Source organism: Pelecanus crispus, chromosome 3 (assembly GCF_030463565.1).
Source record: "Pelecanus crispus isolate bPelCri1 chromosome 3, bPelCri1.pri, whole genome shotgun sequence".
NCBI classification, from domain to species: Eukaryota; Metazoa; Chordata; class Aves; order Pelecaniformes; family Pelecanidae; genus Pelecanus; species Pelecanus crispus.
In genome coordinates this window covers 24259028-24282894 of record NC_134645.1, presented here as the reverse complement: position 1 = coordinate 24282894, position 23867 = coordinate 24259028, and the positions used below count along the sequence as shown (strand labels likewise).

The 23867-nt window shown below is 39.9% G+C and overlaps 1 protein-coding gene across 1 annotated transcript in view; it reads right to left on the bottom strand.

The window, feature by feature from the left end:
- Positions 1-23867, bottom strand: part of KIF26B (kinesin family member 26B) — a 304911-nt gene that overhangs the window by 195609 nt on the left and 85435 nt on the right. Inside the window, exon 3 of the mRNA XM_075707851.1 lies at positions 11540-12073. Coding sequence (XP_075563966.1) covers positions 11540-12073 — 534 coding nt within the window. The remainder of the gene's footprint in view (positions 1-11539; positions 12074-23867) is intronic.

Below are 23867 nucleotides of genomic sequence, written 5' to 3'. Positions count from 1 at the left end.
TTTTTTTTTTCAGAAAGCACAGTAGCAGCTTGTTGTAAATGGTAAAGTGTATGAACTCTGTGCAGTTGATAAAAATTCCAGCTCAAGCCATATTTGAAGATATAAAACAATCAACCACCAAAATATGTTTAGTCAGTCTCTTCTGTTTCCAAAGTTTTTCCAAATTGTTGTGAACCCTTATAATTTCTCTGTTTCATAATCCACTCTGATATTGATTCTTCCAGACAGGCACAGAAAAACCTAACATCCACAGATGAAATGACAAAATGGCCCTTTTTGTCCTGAGTGTAACAGACGAAAAGGTTATTTTTCTCAACTCTTTGCAAATTGCATAGCACCTGTCTCAGGCATATCCTTCCACTTCCCTGTACATCTGTTTCTTAACACATAAAGAATGGGACAATAAAGTTTGTTTACTTCAAATGTATTGCCAAGGTTTAGTTTTGATGCTCAAAGTATTTTGGGTCCTTTTAAAGGAATGTACTTTAAAGTCTGCAAAATATTATACAGTTACCACTCCAGCTTTCTTTCAGTTGACTTGACATTATATGTTTCCTGGTAGACTTTCATTTTTCCCTACTCCATGTCTGTGCAATGTTTAAAAAGTCTTGGGAGCAAATTCTGTAATCACCTAAGCACAAGCCATTCTCTTGCTCTAGTAGAGTTGTGGCTACTGACAGGTCCTTTGGCTTTCTGTGGTACCATCTATGGATTCTCCAAGAAATTACAAAGAGGTATTTCTACTCAATGTATTCAAATTGGGCACAAGAATACTAGCAGCAATAGCATTAACAAAAATCTTTTTTTCTCACGCAAGATATAAAATTGTCCAGCAGATAAAATGGGATACTGAGGAGCAACCAGTTGTTTTCCAGTATTTCTGTTAAGCATTTGTAATTAATAGGTGCCCTCCTGCTCTCTCACACTCAAAAGGAAATCAAGCCATAATAAGCCTCCACTGCCACACTTGAAACCACCTTTACTGAAGAACATATGAGGAATAAAGTGCTATATTATTCATATTTATTAAATCATAAAATGCCTAGAGGCCCCAGAACTAACAGCCCCTTGCACCAGTGCTGACCGTCCCTGTTTAAGAGACAAAGCATTGAGGGGACAGGGAGAAGAGGCAAATATATATGATTAAAGTCATTGAGCAGTGAATGGAAAAGGAAGCAGAGTAATCCACGTCACTGAGCTAGAAAAAAATCTCATAACCTATACAACCTGCACATATGCAACCCCTGTCTCAAGCCCCTTTCCAGAAATCTTGATCTAGCCCTAGCTATCATCACACCAGGTGCCTGCATTTCACATACTTATATAAAAGTGGGAATAAATCTTGATAACCTGGTCTCTGGCAATGTTTAAAAGGATCTTTACAAAGGCTCTGAAGTGGAAGACAACACTCAGGAGATAATCAGCATCACTACTAAATCCTGGCCGCAAATGGCACTTCCAGGCATTTAGGATTACAGAGGCGAAGACTCTTATGATGACTGACTAGGGCAAAGAATAATGGAAAGCTAGTGACATGAGAACTAGATTTTTCCCTCCAGAGCACCTATTTATATGAAAACAACTTGATCATATATTTATAGAATCATAGAATCATTTAGGTTGGAAAGGGCCTTTAAGATCAAGTCCAAACCATTTAGCATTTACACCTAAAAATAAAATAAAATAGATAAGCTTTAGGACACCCTCTAATGGTCTTGTAATTTGTCAGGGACACCTGGTGGCTAGGAATCCTTAGCTGTGGTGTTCTCCTAAGTCACCTGAACAGTAGCTGGTTATATTATTTGGTGAACAGGACGAACAATTATAGTTTTGGTTTACATTACTTCAAAGCAAAAAAAATCAGAAATCTTCCACAAGCTTGCAAACTAAGCCTCAGTTAAACCTGCCTAACATTGCAAGACTCTTCACAGTGACTTTCATAGAAGCTGGTCCAAATGTAGACAAAGCTTTCTGAGCACATTTTCCCTGTCAGTCCCATCTGTGATCACTGCCATGATATACCCGTATGGGACAACTGAGAACCAGTTCACATCCATTTTTACCTCTGCACATCGGCAATGAACTTCACACAAAGTCTTCAGGGGTCAAAGAGACTGACCAATTAAGAACTGATGATATCTCATTACTATACATTTTCTTCTGATGCGTTCTGTATAATTTCTTTAATAACGCTTGAGTTAATTTTCCATCTTCTATGTTGCACTGCAGGAACTGAGAAAATATACAAGAATAAAAGAGAGAGATGATTGTGCTTATGGTTTGTGTTTACATCCAGCAACATTGCCTAGCTCCAGCAGCCTAAAACCTGTCAGGAAGCAACGCAATAAGAAACCCTATCTATCAGCTATCTGACTCTTACAGGGAAGAAAATATCATTCTATATGCTTTAAAATAGAAATCTTTTTCAAAACTAGGCCTAAACTCTGCTTTCAGTAATAGCGTTGACTTTCTTGCAAAGTAACAGATAGTGCAGTAAAAGGTGTAAAGAAATTGCAGAATTCACATCACAGGTGTGTTTTATAACTATCCAGTGACACTGAGCTGCACTTCTTGTAGATCAATGCAGCCACAATGAAGTTAGGGAAGCAGAAGTTCCCAAGCATAGTTCCAACCTTTAATTCTTCTTCTGTCTTTCCCATTAGCCAAAAGCCTGTGCATAAATTTAGCCAGCTATTTAATAAACACATATATATGCCACTTTCACAAATTCAAAAAAGAATCAATTTGAAGTAAAGCATGACAGATGCACGTATTTGGTTCAAAGAGCTGTCACAACAAAAACACTTCACTTGCACTCCCACCCATAGAACTATTCCCTTGCACTGGTTGCAGCTTAGTCACTTGATCTTCACATCTACCAGTCAGACCTGAGACTTTTTTGGCTTATAAAACCAAAGTCCTCATATACCTTAACAGCATAAGTGATGGTGACTCTTGTGCTCCCATACAAGGCAAAGCTACAGATGCTCCTGCTGAGATTTGCTAGTGACATTAAGCACAATGAGCACCAAACAACCCCTTGAAAGATGAGACCTCATTACCTTCCCTTCCCCTTCAACCTTTGAAGCAGTTCTGAAGTCAGCTAGAGAGGTTAGGTGGGAGTGAACAGTGAAGCGCAATTTCTCCTTAAAGCAGTTTGCAGATTTAAAAGACGGTTTCATTAGCTGGGAAGGGCTTTTTCTCACCCCTGTACAGATGGAATCCTTCCTTATTCTTCATAAAATACAGCTAGGCACATTCAAATTTCAAAAGCTGCTAGACAATCAGCCTTCTGCTTTCATTTGTCAAGAGGAGCAGTTCCAACAGACTCTTCAGCATGGGGTCAGACCAGAGGTGTATGGAAAAAAATGTTCCCCATCCACCAGCCCAAAGGGAAATTGAGCCCAGTTGGAGTGCAAGACAACATATTCACTCCCATCACCACAGCTGTTCTCACACTCTGGCTGATCAGATCTTATAGGGTTGACGCCGGTCTCATTCTTATCTGTATTACACTGATGTAGCCATGTCAACTGCAAAGCAATTATCCTGGAGTGAGACAGAAGAGAGTCTGGCCTCGAATGTATGTTATCTGACGACACCTACCTCTCAAGTTCACAATGCTCTGGAATATTAGGGAATAACCAACCACGTTAACTCAGATCCACTGAATTAAAGAGAGTTGTCCCAACAGAAAATTTGACGCTCCATTTCTGATGCCATTTCAGAAACACTTTAGAGGAAAGAAAACAATGGTTTTACATGCTAGCTGTGTGGAATCGCATTTGAGAGTTACATCAGCCTCTAGCTATTTATTCTTTACTTCCTAGAAGCACAGCACAGCATCAAAGAAAAAGGCTTTGCCAATTTATTTTTTACACAGTAATACAATTCTTCATATTTAAAAGCCCAAATCTTTTTCTAAGCAAAATCAAAGGTTATAACAGGATTTCACAAAAAGCAAACAAACAAACAAAAAAAATTATGATGTTCCTAAATCTGCTCTTAATTTTGTGTCCCATTTATGTAAAACAATGTGAGAAATAAATGTCTCAGTCAAGGAGACAATACATTGATGTGTGTCTTCTTTGAGTGGCACCTTTTGGGAATCTAAAGAGAGACTCCTAAAAATCTGCTTTCTAATTCTTTTGTCATCCCCTCCTTCCCTTCCACATCTCTGTTAGAATGAATTATTCTTGGTTTGTACATTTCTATTTTCTTTCTTCTTGCAACAGATGTTGAACAATAGCAAGATATGGGAGGAGTATCAGCCACAGGACTGAATCTTTATGCAGCTTTAAAAACCAACATGTTGCTCATATGAATGATTCAACCCAAGAGAGTTTTTAGAAACCATGAATCTTCACACACTTGAGTAAGAACTTAAAAAAAAAAAAAATTCTGAAATGTACAACACTTCCATTGAACTCTGGCAATGTTGTTGAAACCATTAGAAAAGCAATCTTCACTAATCTGTTCATCTCAGGCCTCCATCCAAAACACAGCACCAGTCATCTGGTGTTTATCCTTCACAAAGTTCAGGCTCTAATCTAGGCTCTCTCTCCAGCTGCCACTCAAGGGCCACTTGCAGAACAGAGGGACAAAGAGTCTAAGAGTTGACTAAGTACATCAATACCCTTCTCCCAGTCAGCCCAGTTACACCTGTGCTGGAAAGCTTCAGTGGTGGTTTCAGGAATTCTAGTCCTTAGCTATATATTGGATGTATTTAAAAGAAGCCTTCTCCATAGAGTATAAGATACCAATTGCCTTACTCTATATGGAAATTTATCTCTTACTATTTTTTTTATCCTGATATCAGAAAGAAGGGAATTTTTTTATTGCCCACATAAACACACAATCCTTTTATAAATTTTCCAAGCTCTTGGCCTCAATACTATTTCCACAGCAATAAGTTCCACAGAACTGTACATTGCATGAAAAGCATGTTTCCTCTTCTCACTTGAAAATTGGCTGTCTTTTAACTTAACTCTCTACATTCTTGAGCTATGAAATAAAGCAGAAGCTGAACATTTTTCTCTCTGATTCTATGCCACCTTATTTACAGCATGGGAAACAAAGGGACAATTTTATGTCAATGTATCAGTTTGTCTTCTCCCTCTCTCCATCTCTACATCATTTTTCCCCACTGTTAAAACATCTCCCCTCCTCTCAGTTTATACTTTTGTTCAATGATGCAAACAATCAGCACAGCTATTATTTCAGAAAAGAAACTAGTCTCACACGTGGACAAAATCCTTAAGCTACAGAGCAGGGGAGGAAACCAAGACTCCAAATCCTCACTAATTGTGATCTTCTGGCTTTCGCTAATTTACAGGATTAACTCACTCTTCTAATAGTCCACAGATTTCTTCCTCACATCACAGCTGAGTCATGGGGTTTTCATACTCATAGGATAAGCCTACTTAGCTCTTTTCAGTCCATGGGATACCCTTTACCTCTTTCTTCCCTTGGTCACCCCAGTATCATGAAGGGGAAAAGTAATGATTCTAAGGTCATTAAGCCATGCATAAAAATGCCATAAGAGATCAAATCACACCAGAGTAATGCAAAAAAGAACCCCCTCCTACAGTTCACATAGACTTCAGCTTCCCCTCCTGATGATATTAGAGAATCAGTATACAACTGGGCTGTTAGTTGAGGGGGTGAACATTTGGAATGAAATACAAATAGCCAACTCCTGTAATATACAAATTGAGTGATCAAACAATCATGGTAAAATGTCAGCTGATGACATACACTGACTTTAGTAGGGTCATATGTAATTATTAGTGATGTGGTTTAAAAAGGCTTTTAGTCAGAGGAAAGCTACTTCAGAGATAACAACTAATGCATGGGGGATGACAGCAACAGAGATAATTAAGCAGGGATATCATTCCAGTGCCAATGAGTTTGTTTGACAGTCTGTTTCTTGGCCCAGTCAAACAAACTTTGGAAATAAAATTCCTGTGCTTTCAGTCTACAGTCTCACTATAGAGTTACTTTGTTGCTAGAGTCCAGGTCTCGGAATAAAAAAAAAAAAAAACCCATCAGTGCAAGAGTTTGCACACATTTGTTCAGCATCATCATTCATAAGCTTGCAGTAATAGGAACAAAGATTTCTACTATATTCAGGGAGCCGTCACACTCAAATGTGGATCTTATACCTTCAGTGACTGAACTGCTATTGAAACATAAGCCATCCAAAAAATTCTGGACCAAAACCTAACTGCACAAAGGCAAAATACCTCCTGCATTAGGTATCTCATACTGAACTGTGTGTGGTCACATAAGAACATGGTACTAGAAGAGACAGTATACAAATCTCCTTTTCTTTTGTTGCTAAGATGCTTTGGCAAAATAGGTCTGGCTCTAGGAAACATGGAATAATTATAGAAGACACCTGTTAGTCTACAGATGGAGCAAGTAACTTGATTTCTGTACCTTGCATTATATGGTTTAGAAGCTACTTAAATTACCCTGGCACTGTTGTAGCAATCATTAACATTTTAGCTTTATCCTGCTGAACACTTTAAGAAGCAACAGAAGCAGCAGCAAGTGGAAGAGAAATAAATTAGACAGCAGAGACTTGGAAAAAAGCTTGGAACCAAAGTCATGGATGGGAATACCCCCCCCCCACAGGTGTTGGTTCTGTATCTGAACTCTCCATCTTGTGCCCAACTCTAATCATTACCAGTTTCTTTTTAAAAACCTGTGCCTGAAAGAACTGATGTGTTATGAGACAGCCGTGACCTAAGTCAACTCCAAACAAATCATTCATCACTGCAAAACTCCAGAACAAGCTGGTACTTTCTCAGAGAACAGTGTTCTTCTAAATACACATTATACATAAAGAGGAAACAGAAAGCACATACTGTAGGCTTTCATCAGTTGTACACAAACAAAGCCTTTGATAACTCTCTGAATGGGCTTGAGATCATTACGCCTGGGGCCAAGAGACTCTCAGTAGTTTAAGATCTCATTTTCCAAACTTTTGGTCAAAAGGGTCTTTTTAAGTGCAGGGGAGAAAGGAACACTTTTTCCTTGAATATCGTTATGTTCACAATACCCCTACTCAAATCCTTACATGCACTATCTTTTTCCTTACCAAATTCAAACTCCACAACCTCAAGGTCTGGAGCAGGAGGTGCATCACCCACATCAACAGCCACGTTTTCTGTTACCCATGCTTCCCTTTCATGGCCCACATTGTTCCTGGAACAGTTGGCCTTTTCCAGTTCCCTAGTTCTTTCTTACCTTCCTGTCACTCAAATCTATCAAACATGCTGTGCTAAATATTTTTTGTTTTGCCTTTTTAAATAAGCTACTTAAAGACATGAAAAGATTCTTATGCAGATCCATGAATGTAACTAGAGGACCAAGGAAATGTCCACTGGTTTATGTTCTGCAGCTCACACCACAATGCAGTTAATGCCATGCTTTTGGTTTAGAGGCACACCAACATGCGAGAACCATGCAGTTAATTTAGGTTAAAAGAGGGTGCCCATTCTAAAGAGGAACAACTACTTTTAAATAACGGAGTGCTTTTATTCCAGAAAAAGTGTTTTAGTGTAACCAGCTTAATCTAGTCACTATTTTCAACTCCTTTCCCTTTGAAAGCAAACCCTAAATCAGTCTGAACTACTACGGACACAAATCTGTCTTATTCTACCTTATTCTTTAATGTGGTGGTTTTGTTTTAGCTACTTTAGCAGCTTCGGATAATAAAGTAGTAAAAATGTTATGCATTCAATTTATTATCACATTCTGTATAAAAATTAGGAGAAGCAAACTTTTCATCAAGGTATTTGGACTTTTGGCTCCTACATTAGTACCCCAGGCCCAAAGGTTTCTTTTTCTTTAGAAGTGTTTTGTAATAACGAGTAAACAACAGAAATGTACTTAACACTGTAGTATCCTGTAATTCACATTAGCAGCTGCACAAATAATTACAGCCCTTCCCAGGTAAAACCTCACTAATTTAAATGAGTTTTCCTGAGCAGGGAAGGATTGAAATCCCTCTGATAGGGAGATAACAGAAGCTTTTACAAGTGTTAAAACACAGTCTGATCCCTAGGGTATACAAATGCTACCTGCTGATGACTGAAAGAGCATGATTTTCAGACTCTGGATCAAATTCTATTGAATTTTGACTGGTATTTTCCTACATGTATTGAACAGAAAGGGGTCACTTTTACCCTGACCAGGTAACCTTTGCAGCATTCCAGTGTTTGTAGGAGGGTTCTAACAGGCCATGCTTTTTAAGATCAATCAATTCCCTTTCCCTGCCTCCAATTCCCTGTTTTGTAAGAGGACAACTTACCAGCAAAATTTGATTCAGCCCCTTACAGAAAACAACATCAGCTGTTAATTTGTGAGCCAGGCCTAGGGAACATGACAGGTTTTTGGAGCCAGATCTTTGTTTCTGTCTAGTCAAGGGGTGTCTAAACATGGAATCACATAAAACAGGGCCGGTAGGGACTGATGGCATCATCTATGCCATCTCCTAATCTCCAGGTGGGACCAGTTTTGCCTAAACAATTCTTAGCAGCTATTTCTCTGACTTATTCTTAGGAGACTCCATTGATAAGTTCCCATAACGCCTCCATGAAATTATTAGAAAGGTTCTGTTACATCTGACATGCATCTCCAGTTAAAGACATTATTACTACTTCTATTTTTCAGGCAGTAAAGATATAATAAATTACTAAATCTGGTAGTATATAAATTTACATTTGCTTTACTTACTCCTGATAGCAATTACTCTTTCTGCAAAAGTAGTTGAATAGTGGCATGTAATTTAGGACTTGCCCTATACTACTGCAGCAGCTGAGCCCTACAATATCACAACACTCATTTTTTTTTTATGTGTTTGGGGTTCTTTTCCCACCAGAATTGAAACAAAAGTTGTCATTCATTCCCCATAACAAGGTTCTAATTTTAGGCAGTCTGGAGGGGAAGATCCTAGGAAGGCAGCAACATCCTTGAACTTGCAACAGTAGGAATAATTTTTGGTGTCTAATGTTGCCGTGAATCATTCTGAGCCACAGAATGTCACTTCCAAACTAAAGTTTTCTCTTTTTGGTCATACTTCAGGAAGAAAATACGGTCAGTTTTCAAGGTACTCAACCATTTCTGTCAAGTTATCTAGACTGTCTAACAAAAGCTAATTTACAATGGGAGGCGTCTACAACAGGCGCCATTAAGTCTAGAACCAGGAGACTGACTTCTCCCTGGGCATCAATTTAACAAGATTATGATGTAGAAGGGTACTGTACTTCTGTGTGAAGTACAAGGTTTTTTATCCCAAGAAATTATTTTCTATTCCTCTTAGCTAATGCACAGTGAAGTTTTTCTAACCACTGTTCTTAAGGGAAGGCAAGAAAACTTAATATATAGACATTTGCAAGTAAGTAGCTAGTGCCTCTTTTTTAATTCACCTTCAAATCAAGAAGGATTCTAATTAAGATGAAATAACGGATTCATCTTCCTCATGCTGTTCCCTAGCAGAGTTTTGTAAGTGTAACAGTAAGTGCATAACAAATAATGTATTTGTGTGGGAGAGAGATCTAAGGCATTCTGAAAATGTGTAGCAAATAAGATTGGTTTCTGTACACAAAAGCAGAAAAATCAAAGCTTGCCTCTCCCTATTACTTCAAATTACAAATAAATTACTTCTCAAGGTTTTTCTTCTTACTTGACTAATTCCCAGTCTCATACAGATGCTACATAACCAAACACTAAAATCCTTTCAATGTGTTCAAAGACAAAAGCTATCATTATTATTCCTTGACTGGACAATTAAATGTGACACGAATAAAGTGAGAGTTTCAACATTTGAAGGTTGTAATCTTAAAGAGAATATAAAATTTACTATCAACACAGTCCATCACAGACCAACATTGCTCGGTTTGTTTGCTTTTGGGGGGTTGGTTTGGTTTTTTCGGGTTTGGTTGGTTTTGGGAGTTTGGGGTTGGGGGGGAGGAGAATCTGCTACCAGACTCCAGGTGCTATCTTTTCTCTTTTCTATTTCAAGGTTATTGAAAGGAGAAGGAAATAGCAGGGAACAGTCCTTAATCTAACTGGAGCCAAACTACAGGATCAGTCTGGAAAGTTTTGAATTTTAGATTCTCCTTAGTGAATATTTTTAAGACAAAATGAACCACCTAGGAACCAAGAACATTACTAAAAAGTAAACAAACACGTTTTCATAGAAGATGAACCTAAAAGATTGTGAATGCAATAAAACTGCATTGATTTTCTTAATACAAATAATAATTATTCAGTTTTCTTAATGTGCATTCTTTGTTTAGGTATTTTTCTTAGATCAAACTTAGATCAGAATTTTTTTTTTCTTAGATCAAACTGTGATCACATACTGACCTGCTCAAATGTGATTCAGGTTCACTAGAGCATAGATCCACAAAGCTATAAAGTCACATATTTTCCAGATAAAATAACTGTAGTTCGCTTCTGGTTTTACCAAGTCTTCCTTGGTACATGACAATATCTTAAGTCTTATGAATAACATTGCTTTTTTCTGGCTGCAACGTCAGTTGCTCTCATACTGATAAATGTTAAATATTAATTTAGGGATCTATCTTACAATCTGTTCATAACTTAGTAGAAAGACCAACTTCCAAAGATATTTATATGCCTAAGGAAGCCAACAGGGATGGCTGGGAGAACTCAAAAGAATAGGTTTGTGTTGCACTCTGCCAGTGCTTGGGCACACTGAAAATCCCACCACCTGCAGCTAAGTGCCTCAGAAAGCCTACCTCTTGTCATAAAAGCCCCTTCTGTGCAAGCTGGTGTGGATGGGTACTTATGGGTGTGCTGTACCAGAAACCAGCAGGCCAAAGAGGAGAAGAACATGCTGAGAAGTACATGAAAACTGCTAAGCTCTGGAGACTAGTGGACCTGCTGAATCCATGAGAATGGATAAAAATCAAAACACCAAAAATCAGTCAAATCTGCCGAAGGCCACCAGCACACACTAACACCAATAAGAATGTATGTAACTTAGAACACATCAATGAAGGCAGAGCCTACTATGATTAGACAAAGACTATAGGATCATATGCACACACAATAAACCAAAGGATCCTCTGGGTACTTCCTGAACACCCACCCAGAAGTCACTGCTGGACCAGTAATGCTTTCCACTTGTGAGTAAACAAGTGTGCCTGACCTCCCAGCTGTTGCTCCAACCACATATTATGAGCAAGAGTGAGTGTGAACTGTGTGAGGGAATAATTGCATATACTGTGTGAACAGTTATCTGCTATTTATAATAATAGAACCAAACTGTTGTTAAGACAGCTGAATTAATAAAAGGTGTTCTAATTAATAGTGGTTGTGATCTGTGTCTCCCCCAACTCGATCCCCTATCAGGAAAAAAGGAATTTATAGCACTCCTTGTTCTGGTGCTCACTATGTGAATGGCTCTACTTCTCCTCAAGAGGAGCACGCACTGGTAGCATGCCCATACAAGCTTTGATGGGAAGAAAACAAACATGTTTTGTTATTTTAAAATACTTACCTGGTAGGGATATAGAGTGACTCCATTCGTTCTTGACAAAGACCAGGTGCCATCAAGGTACTGATGAGCCTGGATAGCCACAGAGTTGAGAACGTTGCCATTGCTGGGGCTGGTGGCCATTTGAAAGCTGACCTTGGCTTGGTGTCCAGGAGAGCCATTTTTCTTCTCCACCCCATTGACGATTCCGAGGCTGTTGGGTTTTCCACTGTGTTTGTTGGCAACAAAGCCTGTATAATTAGATGTAGCATAAGGAGCAGGCATGTATGCCCAGTCCCTGGGCTGCAGGCTGCCCATGTGCCGGGGACTCACTAACGTGGGGATATTGGAGAGAGGTGGGGGAGAGCCTGGTGAGGCATCGTAATGTTCTGAGTTGGCAGCCTGCTCTAAGGTCAGCACCATCTGAATGGCCTCTTGCTTCAACTGGTTCAGGTGCGTGGCACAAACATCACATCTGTTGTCCTTCTCATTCCATGCCTTACGAATGGTATTGGGAACTTGGAGTTTGTCATGAATCACTAAAGAGAAACCTGGGTCCTAAAAATCAAACAGAGAAGGGAAGGGGGGAACAGGAGAGAAATGTTTAACCATGGTCACCACAGTGAAATATTATTACTGCTGATTGTGCATTTCAAAAGCCAATTTATGAGATAAGCTTAGTATGCAAACAAAGGCCATTAGATACAGTCAACATATGGCAGCAGCAGAGCTGAACAAAAATGAGAACCTAGATTGTGTTGGAAAGAAAAAATTCTTTTACTTTTACTGATAAATGGCAAATATTATAATTCCACTGCAAGCTTCAATGCATGGCAGAGAGAATGAATTAACCTGTTTCACACCACTGCACCTAATTTCTGGCTTGAATGAAATGTACTCTTAGTTACACAGGTGAGATCAAGAGCAACTCCACTAAAACCAGCCAGCTTGTGGCAAGGTTCACAAATCTATTTACTCATCAGTGCCAGCTTTTGATACTCAGAAAATCCAGGAAATACTCTGCAACAAAAATGTAAAATTTCAAAGCCTGCCTATAAATTAAAAAAGAAAAAACAGAAGTACCATCACTCTCCCAAATTCCTTTCCAGAATTCAAAATAGATGGATATTTGATGAAGTCTTCAAGAGCTTTTCAGCATTTGATTTACCAAGAATACACTTTTCAGCCAGGAAAAAAACCCCTTTCTGTTAATGAAATGTTCTACCACTATTTTGGGTATCTACTGACAACGTAAAATAAAACAATAATTTTATTTAGAAAATAGAACATGTATAGGGTCAATAATTTGTAATGATAATTAATAGTTTTCTTCATAGAAAGCATAGTTTTGGTGCAAAACCACGTGATCAGGTTTAAAACCCTCTCACCTCATATCCTTACCTCACACACGTAGATCTTTGAATGTTAGTGGTGCTCTCCACAGAGCAATATGCCACCCTGATCTGACTACAGTCATTGAATGCTGGCCTAAATTGCAAAGTCCTTCAGTAAAGCTTCACTTTGGCTGTGAAACCACCAAACAGCAGGCTTAGCAGGGGCTTATTACCAAACTTGCCTAGTTCTTATAGTATCATGCAGTTTTAAAAATGTACACCAATGATGTGTGTGTGACACAGAGCAAATAATGACATTTATGTGATGGAAATATTTCTTGCGCAGTTACGTGATGGAAACATTTCTTGGAAATTTCACATGACATTTTTGTGGTTTTACAGCAAGGCAGGACAGACTTCACCTTTCCTTCCTTAAGTTTTGGAGACTTACTGGTGGATTTTCTTATGACTACTAAAAAAGTTTTACAATCAGTAGTATCAAAATCTGTTTGGTTTGTTGGTTTGTTTTTTTGTTGGTTTTTTTTTTTTTGGGGGGGGGAGGGGGGGGGGGGCGGTGTCCCCTCTTCATCTTTGTGGCTTTATCAGCCTTAGCAGCAAACTGAAATCAGACTGGAAGGGGGTGGGGTGGGGGTGGGGGGGGAGGAAACCACACAAATAGACACCACCCTTATCAAGTAATTTGATGAATCCAATGCCATCCAAAATAGACAAATTTCACGTCTTGGTAGTTTGGCTGTGCTGGGAAAGAATGGGTTGGGGGTATAATCTAGGGAGGGAGAGAATTCATTGGTAGAGGGTCATATTCATTATGATCTGTCTTTATTATATACTCAAGCATTTTATTTTCACTGTTTAACTACCGTGAACAGCTCCTCAGCATGCAGTGATTAATTGATTCATAAATCATGCAGCAAAAGAGCAGCTCTAGCCCCAGAAGCTCAAGAGAGTCATATAAGCTGATGGGAAACAACAGGAGGCTGAGATCTGATCAAGCCTCAAGCTGGTCATTTCTATTCTATGCACAAAGGGGGTCAGAGCACCAAAGTGTGTTAGGAAGGCAGGAACTGGATTCTGCACCAACCCTCCACCCTTAACCTTCGGGAAAGGGACTGGTGGAAATCAGGGGGAAAAACAGGACGCAAAAGTTGTCAAATCTATTTTCCATCCTAGACCATAACTAGGTCAACAGATCACATCAGATATAAGCACCCCATTCATGATGCCAGGTATGCAGGGAAAGAAGACTCTACTTTTACCATAATGAGCTAGACAAAGCTACCTACATAGCTGAGGTATGAGTCTTCTTTCCAGGCTGCTCCACGTCAGTCCGGAAAAAATCCTTGCCAGCTCTTCCTTCAGCTAGTTAATGCCACAGAGCTAGCTGTTGTTCTTTGGAAGTTAACTTCCCTTAGGCAACTGCGCTTGAACCCAGGTAATTATATACAATGTTCAGATCCAGCAGCAGTTCAACATGGAAATTCCTGGATACTATGATAAATATTCCAAGGAAATAAAGCCTTCACTAAAGTAAGCAAATGTCAGCATGATATAAATATTCAAGTAGCACACCAACTTTAAAGAGTGCTGGACAGCAGTGAATTTAGCTTCATCTCAGTGTTAAAACAAACATCAGATCATTCTCTGATACAACAATAAACAGAGAGAGAAAGGAAAGGAGGGAAGGAAGACTGTTCCTCCTCAGGAGCAGAAAGGAGGAAAACAGGCACAACCTGAACTGATTACTCCCAAGACTGGCCCTACTAATCTATCAGACTCTGCTAGATGGATAGCTCAACACTGGATCCAAGTCTGGAATATGAAACAGAAAAGCCTACAAGACAGCAAATAAATTTGGAGAAACTCAGGTTCCAGAAACACATTAGTCACATTTTGTTCTCAAAACAAAACTGATAGAGCCTGAAAGAGAGTTTACTTTCTTATTCTGCACTGGGCAGTTCCACTACAATTTCACAGAAGAATCAGGTAACAGGCTTGCAACACATTTAGCAGGAAGAAGGCCAAAACTGGACAGTCACTACACCCTTCCCTGAATAGCAGGGAAATGCAGCTACACAACATTTTATTTCAGTATTTCATCTACAAGCAATCATCTGCACACATTCTCCTAGGAATGATTATTAGTTCAATAAACAGTATCTCATTCCATAGGCATATGACAGTATCTTGTCCCATATGAAATAGTGATGGACAAACCTCGCTGGACAGTGCAGCTTAAAGTGCTTAAGCAGCAGGAGTGGGAAAGGTTATGCTCACTACTCAAACTTGTGAGGTCTACGAAACTCCACGCTCCCGGGCATGAGAGCAGATTTGCATGTGAAATCCGAGGTTGACACTAGAAATACCATTTATATTTTGGCACTCAGTTCCAGTCCTGACAGAACAAAGTACAGTGACACTGAAAACTGAAACAGAACTTTAAAAAAAAAAAAATCACAAAAGAGTTTGGTTTGAGTTCAGGGCAAAGGTTCATGATGGTTTCTCTTATTGCTGTAATGGTTCACCCATCTGTAGTATAAACAGCATTACTATAAACTCCTATTCCTATAATAAACAAATGAAGGCCTGTAAGAGGTCTGAAAGCTTCAGGAGATCAGTCACAACAGAGACCATAGCATAAATGCACAAGGCAAGCAGTGAACTAAACAGACTGCACACTGAGCTTTGTTGCAAGAAACCTTTCCACATTACCTTTGAGTTTTCGAGCTCAAGTAGGCACCAATTCAGCTATGTCTGGTTGTTCACCTTCTCCACTGTAACCAGCCAGTAATTAATCCCCCATCTTTAGTCCTGAACTAAAAATCCACATGGGAAAGACAGAAGAGGGAAGGAAGTTTTGCTTTTTAAAGACCTGTCATAGACAGGTACACTGAGGAATTCTTACTTTACCCAGTCAAAATCTACCCAGCAAACAGGCAATAGTTAAGAAACACTGAAGTACACAGACAGCTGTACCAGGGTAAATGCAGTCCTGACCTCATGGAGGAGTGGGAATGGCACTACTGTATGATCATGTAAGGTAATGCAGAAGCATCCTCCTCTCTTCCGTCTCCCTTCGTAAATCTGTACCTTGCTGTATAGTTTTCATGACATTTTAACTCTATCACTAAGAAAGCAGACTACAAACAGAATCATCATTTCCTTCCTGCTACCCATCTTGGTGTCCATCTTCCTCAACAGAGAAAGCAAAGCACCATTTTCAGCATGAAGCACAGTGTTTCACACATACATTCACACAAAGCTCGCAAGGAGACATGATGCAAGCAGGCAGACCTCAACTGCTGGACAGAGAGGCAGGCACGAAATAGGATGAGCAATTTGCACTTTACATGTTACATGGAACCTAGCTGATCATAGATTCATATAGAAACACCTCACACACATACTACTCTTTTGCAAACATATAGCAGGCAAACACTAACATAGGACATGCTCTCTAAGATTTTGTGCACAACAGTATTTGATTTGGTCTATTTGATAGCCTATGCAAGTTAGACATTGAAACCTTATGTCATTACTCAACCTCAGAGAAAACTCAACTATACAATCTCAAGACCTTCTTATCAAATTGTGTTCTTCAACACCAATATTATTCATTATTCTTCAGGGAAAAACAAAGCAGTCAATACTAACTAAATCACAGAGGTCAGCTTCCACTTGAAGATACTCACAGAAGACTCGTGGAGTTCTTTTGTTTCTGGAAGGATCCAGGCAGCAATGACTGCTGGTATGTAATCCATCACACAAGGTGAGGGGAGAAGTAGGGGAAAGCAACAACCAAAGTTCTGCCCAGGAAGAAGTGTGTTTTCCAGATTCTCACTCTCCACAGGCAGGGAGTAAAAGAACTAATTAAGAAACATTAGTAGGAGGGAAGCCTTAACTCTGATAAAAACCACATGTTTTTCCATGACTGTGCAAACATCTCTGCTCTAAACACAATCCTGTTAGTCCACGGTTGGTCTCTATTTAGGAGAAAAAAAAGAAAAAAAACCAAAACCACTCCTCTGTTCTCCTTTCTCTCTTGAGGGTGCACTTTCCAGCCCAATAAAGAGATTATACTTGTAAATTTACTTTCCAGAGGCACTTGGGCTACTTTCCAAGTGACTCTGCACCCTGACTTAAACATATCCTATCATCTTCTAGGCTACATTTCAGAGATTTGCTGTTTTCAGCATTCCAGAGTCCCAACAGTTGAAAAACAGTTCCTCGACATTAGCAGTGGCACCACTTCTGTTAAAGCAAAAGTATGTTCAAATAAACTGAAGTCAATGGGAGTTTTTCCTCACATAAGCATGACAGGATACACACTATAACTATAAATTAGTAGCACTGTGACATCAAACTGAGCTGGAAACCCTTGGACAAAAATCAGTTAGCTTTGCTAAGTAAAGACCAAATCATCCCAATTATTCACCTCACTCTAAGGTGGCACGATCTCTACTAGCACAAGCAGTGTTTTGGCAAGTAAAAGCCAAAGTTGCACATGAGCCAGACCAAGGGGGCTTCCCTTTTTCTGTTGCTCTGTACTTAGCAACTGATGCTTTCTCTGGGCAAGACCACATTGCCTTACCCTCTCTGTCACAGAAGACTTCCCTCATGCCCAACATGTCTTCTTCACATAAGCCACCCATTACAATTCCCAGCTGAGCAAATGAAACTCTCTCATCTCCTTTACTAGAAAAGAAGGAAATATTTCCCTCTTGTCCTTCTGTAGCTCTCTCCTTTCCCAAGCAGGAACGTCTCCCCATAAGCACTGTTACTACATGTTAGGGAGAGGAGGCAATCCTGAACTGGAGAGCTGTAAGTAGGGAACTTGGGCAAAAGGAAAGACAGAAGTCATGAGGAAAGCACAGTGGAATAAGAAAGAGGCTTTTACATTAGCCTGTTTCCAGCAAGCCCACTCAAAGAGACTATCTTAGCAACTGCAGTAGAAACCTCTGCAGTGTTATCATATCCTACCTCTTTAACTGTTATCATTTTTGTCCCTCAAACTTGAAAAACTACTTTCTGCCACTGACTTGAGCCTTCAACTTTCAAAAAGGCCTTGAGAGTGCTCCCTGTCCTACAGTCAGTATCTTCAGAACACATCTGGGGGACCAGTTCTTTTCAGGGAGGAGGGAAAAGGAAAAATCAAATCTTAATCCTGTCTGGTATAGCCCTCACAACATTACTATTTTCAAGGTGTTTTCCTTGAGCTGGCATGTACTACTGACATTTGGACTTTTACAATTTAACATTTGTCAGTATAAACCAGCCACTCTGCAGCCAGAGAAATGTGCTCCTTTGGTTTAGGCTCTCTGTTTTCTTATCTGAAAGAGACAGAAAGTCTGAGCAAGGCTCACCTTACAAACTTGCAGCAGCAGGAAGCAGAAAGAGAAAAAACCCTGGAAAAATAGGAGGATTAAAAATGGGGAGGAGGGACAGAAGAAGGGGAAAAACAAAAAGTGTTTTCTAATTGCTCCATGGATTGGCTTATGGCTCTGATGATAGATCAGCACTGACGGACTTACAGCTGTACACATCTGGCACACAGGTGTTTGTGTTAGCATTTGATAGCTAGACAGCAGCCAGATTTTTAATTGGGTTGGGAAGAAGAGATGAAATAGCAGCAGGAAAATCTAAATACACATTCAGCAGTGCAAATCCAAGCCTTTCCCAACGAGCTCTGCTATGCTGTTGTCTAGAGCTCTGCAACCCAGACTGAATCTGTGGCCACAGCATGCATAGGGTATCCTGGAGGCAAGCTTCTTCTATAGCTGTGTGGCAGACAAACTCAGCTGTTGCCAAAGGGGCAGAATTTGTCAGCACCCATTTTATAGCACAAAGAATAGAAGCAAACACAGAATTGCAGAAGCCTTGTCACTTATGCTGGAAAAAGCAGCAGCTCCATCCTCTCCTCCTTGCTTTGTATTTTCCTGCCTGAATGTTGAAAGATTGCATTTGCTTTCTTAGCCACCAGAGCACACTATGAGCTTGCGTTCAACTGATTTTTCACCTTGACCCCCTAGTACTTTTCTCTATCATTGCTATAAGCAGTCTTGTGTCATGCATGCAACCCAGATGTATCACAGATGCATTTTTGCTCAAGTTTCCAGTCACCACACAAAACTCAGTTGCTATTGCTGTCTCTTCATTCAGCTGGGGGCTGGCTACAAATTTGACCTAACTATTGTTAGAATGAGATGCTTTCAAGAGCTTATGAACGGTTAGCTTTATCAACCAAATGTTTAGTCTCACTCCTCACCAATGTGGCAAATGTGATGATACCTTTTTTTCATAAAATCCTTCTGATTGCCATTCACAAAGAAAATGTTCTTCATTGTTGATATCCTGTTGCCCACCCTTTCAAAATCATCTACGATAAGCATGAAGCATGACTGACCTATGATTACACGGGCTAGACCTGTTAAAATACTGGAATAACATTAGTTATTCTTTGATCCTTTCAAACTTCCCCATTATGCCAAGTTTTGATAAGCATCAAATCAACAAATCACTTGAACCTCTTTGAGTAACCGTGCTATAGTAGCAATTACTGTTCTGACACACCTCCACATTTTCAAAGTTTAGCTTGCTTTTCCTGTGAGAAGAGCATTACAGTTCTTTGACGAATGCCAGCACTGAACTACTATTGACACTGTAACCAGTCATTTCTCACACAGCTGTCATACCTGAAGAACGGTAACTAAACATCACAAATATGAAGGTCAGGACAGTATTTGTGACACCTATATACTTACTGTTCTCCTGATTTATTAAAGAGGTTTGTAGCAAACTGAAACCTCATGTAACTGCTTTTCAAACATGAAAATCATATCCCTTTTATTTTAGGCAAACAATCATTAGAAAAATTATTGTGTTTTTTTATTTTATAACTTAGCGTTCTCAAAAGAACTCCTCAGTATGTAACATTTGTTTATCAAATCTGTTCAGCTTCAGCACATCCACAATTGACATGCATCAGAGAATCAAAAATTTTCTTTCCTATTTAGCTTATCTTTGTATCCTGGTTTTTTTAAATGATTTCTGCATGCTCGTTCTTATGTTTTTCTCTCCACTCTAAGAAACATCAGTATCTTCAAGTTGCATGCAAGATCACTGTTTTGGAGAGGAAAAAAAAAAAGAAAAAGAAAAAGTCAATATATTGATACAGGTTATTGGTGGCTTTTACAATGGGTAAAGAGCTTTGCCTTTGCATGTCCAAATTCCTTTTGGTTTTTGGTTTTGAGGGTTTTTGGGGGCTTGGTTTTGGGTTTTGTTTTTTAATTCACTCAGCTTTTGGAAACAATTTTACCAATTTCTCCACTTCATACTGAGGTTCCAACCTGGTTCAGCAGAGCTACCTTTCATTCATCTTGGATATGCTTTCCTCAAGCAACACTCATTCAGGGTCTCTTCTCCAGTTTCTTTTCTGCCACTGTCAGATTTCCACCCTTCTCAACTTGACTGGAGAGGAGTTGGGAAGGTCAAGGATATGGATTGACTAGAATTAGAGCATTGCAAGCCTTAGGACAGCACTAATTATGGTCAGTTAAAACCTAAAGAGTTTTACTGTGGTTTAACAAAGCCATTTGAAATTCACACTTGAAGTTGACTTTCATGTCCTTGAATATGAAAACACCAGGCAACACAAGTAATCTTAACCTTAGCAAAACTGCAAGTAAAAGTAAAATCCTGTCCACTTTATTCAAATCAGATGGAGCTTATCTGCGTGACATCTAGGAAACAGAGAATGAATTTTGTTCCTAACCACTGGGAAAGTATATCACAAAGACAACAGTCACTTCACAGTAATAATGAAGTCTCTCCCATGCACATTCACAGTCAGAGGCACATGAAAAATGGAAATGTATTTGCCTCTTCTCTGTGTTTCCATTTTGCATTAGATAGATAACATTGTTTAAAAATGTAATTTGGAAACAGGCGCAAGTGTCCCCTCTGCAGTGATTCTCAAACCTTTGTATATGTGGAACATTCCAAGCTGCTCTTATCACTCAGCAGCAGTCACATCTCACACTAGTATTGACAGGGGATTTTCACCAGCTTTTTATCCCAACTGAACTAAAGAACATGCGCCTCAACATCTGCAGACCTGTTACATCCTTCTTTAGGAGCTATTTCCTTCATGTGAATGCACCCAGGATCAAGAACGTGGGCAGTGAGAAAGCTGGAGGCTTAGTTCAGACCATGGAGATCAGTCCCAGATCACTGTGCACCCCTTGAGGTTGCAGGGGGAGAAGATGAGATACCTTCTTGAAGCCGATGGTGCAAATTTGGCAGGGGGAACATGAAGGAGGAAGAGAGAAAAAAATCAAGGCAATGATCTATGAAAGGATTTTTTTTTTTCCCCAACTAATTTCTGATACAAATAATTTGAAGGTCTACCAACGGGGTCAGCAAAGATACGGAATTGCTGGCCTATAAGGAAGATCACAATGCTGAAGTGTTGTATGCCACCCTGCTTTCCCGAAAGACTTTATGTTGTGTTTCAGGTGGACAGAATTTGCGTAAGAGCATCCTGCGAGCAGCTCTGAGGTTTGACAGCACCTGTCTGAAACATCCTCCTTGACACATACCAGGCCTGCAGCAGGCTGCTGCTTTAAATAGTAGCCACATACCAGGTGCTGACAGCCACTTGCTCCATGGGCAGCTAATGTCCCCTGCTGTCTAGCCATACAGGCTCTCACAGTCTCACTTCGATCTGCTGAATCTTTCCCCCTCGGTAACATTTGGACTGTTATCATTTACCACCTCCTTCTCACCCCAAGCTGTTCACCCACAAAAGGGCTGCCCTGGTCACTCCTGCCTCAAGATTCTTCAAACTCCCATCGTATCCAAGATCAAACTACACTTCAGTGACTCAGCCTCTTGGAAATCCCCTTTTTTCCTCAGAGAGGGAAAAGCACCACCATCCTGTTCCTTTCCTGCCAGCAACACAATGCCCATGCTCCCTCCCCTGATTTGCACAGCCTTTTACAGTCCAGCCTCAGGCTCATCAGGCTTATCAGGTGCACAGCTCCCAAACCCAGCAGATACCCTTTGACCCTTCTCCTGCCCCTCAGCTGTGACGCTCCCCCTCACTCTGTGCACTAATCCCAGCTTCAGGTTAATTGATACCATACTTACCACTTTGGATGTGCATGACATTACTCATTTTTATTAGCACTTGGTTTTGTTTTTATTAATAATGTGAACTGAGAAAAGAAAAATGCCTGTGGAACCCATTGAAATTTTATTCTAACAGTTTTACATTATTTCAGGTTGGGTTACGCTTGCATGTGAAAACTCCTCAGCTTTGATGTAATACCAGACGGTAACCAGGCATAGTTTTGTATTTATAGCTGTTTCCATTAACACAGTTATATTAAGAGCTTGTTAATGATCTAATTATCAAATTGTCTAATTATGTTTTTGCTTAATTTCTTTTGTGCACATGGACTCACTTGTAATTACTGCCTGTGATTGCTGGAACCCCTAAAATGAGTTGTAACATATCAAGACTTTTCTTTGGAAGTGAAATTTGTATATGTAAATACACTTCTCTCTCTAGAATTTTATCAATTTGATGCCCCCATATTCTACGCATTTCTCATGTACAATAGCATAGATATATTGATACCATTTTTATGCTTGTACAAAAATATTACAGACATATGAAAACCAACAAAAATGCACCACAAAAGTTAAAGTCTTTATCTTAGAGGGTGCTGAGTTCCCCCAACCTCCATGTAGTCAAAGAAATCCAAGGGCATTGAAGCAGCCATGAAAGAGCATTTATTCCACCTAGTATAGAGGGCAGGAAGCAGGAGCACACCTCAGCTTTTCAGCCAGGAATAATTTCAGGAGCAAAGTTGTTTGCAGGTTTCCACTCCAGTTGCAAGATCAGCTTATGTTTGGTTAGCATGGTATAAATATTTGGAGTGTGCAAAGGGGAGGAAGAAGAAAAAACAAGATCCTGAAAAAACTAATGAAAGTAACAAGAATCTTCCAACACTCAGTGGGAACAGAATTACACTGTCACCACTGTCTTACATACAGTATGAGGATAAACTGCAGTGCATGGGACACCTTTTCTCCAGGCAAAACTCTGTTCTCCAGCCTTGGGGCATTTGCACTGTTTAACTATGCCAACACAGCTCAAGTGGTAGAATGTGTGTTATGACAAGCCCATAACACACAGCCTTTTTCTCTTAAGTCTGCTGCAAACGTACCTGGTAAACGTCATTAAACTGTCCGTGTGTGACTTTCTACACCAACTATAAACTTATCTGTATACTTCAGAATATGCTTCAGCTCCAATTCAGCAGAATCTGCGTCTGCCAAGGCAGGGATTGCATAGGATTTGGTATTTTGTGCCAAGGGTAGGTAACAGACTAGGTTTGAGGGGCTGGTGAGTGCAGGAAGATGCGTGGGGAAGATAAGCTGTGGTTGGGATGGAAGCTGTTGGGCTGCTGAGTGTGGCTTTACATGAGAAGAAAAGAGCTCCAGTTCCACTCACTGTAGCTTTTGCAGATGCCAAAGGACCTGCTTTTGGCTGCTCCCTCGCAAGGTGATCCAGAAGGCACCTACCACACCATCAGTAACTCAAGCCAACCCAGCTGCATGATGCAAGGCTGCTCTGGGGGAAGGTACTGCCTTGGGTCCAGAGGCTGATGGGTCACTTGGCTACTAGACATCTGGTCATGTGGGTATAGCAGAAACCTTCACGGATCCGAAGCCAGCTGAAGTTAGTATAGAGTACAATACAATTCCGTGGGCCTTGGTCAGCCCCCTGGGAACACTGCTGCTTCTGAACACTTACAGCCAGGAGCAAACAACATGGTCCAACATTTACAATGACACTTCTCCAGGATGGTAAATGCTCTGTTTCAATACATATCTTTACAGTCAGATTTGTGACATTAGGGGAGCTCTGGAGTATAGCTAATAACCTCTTTTGGTGTTATCACCTATTAGAAAAGAACATCCCAAACTCAAAA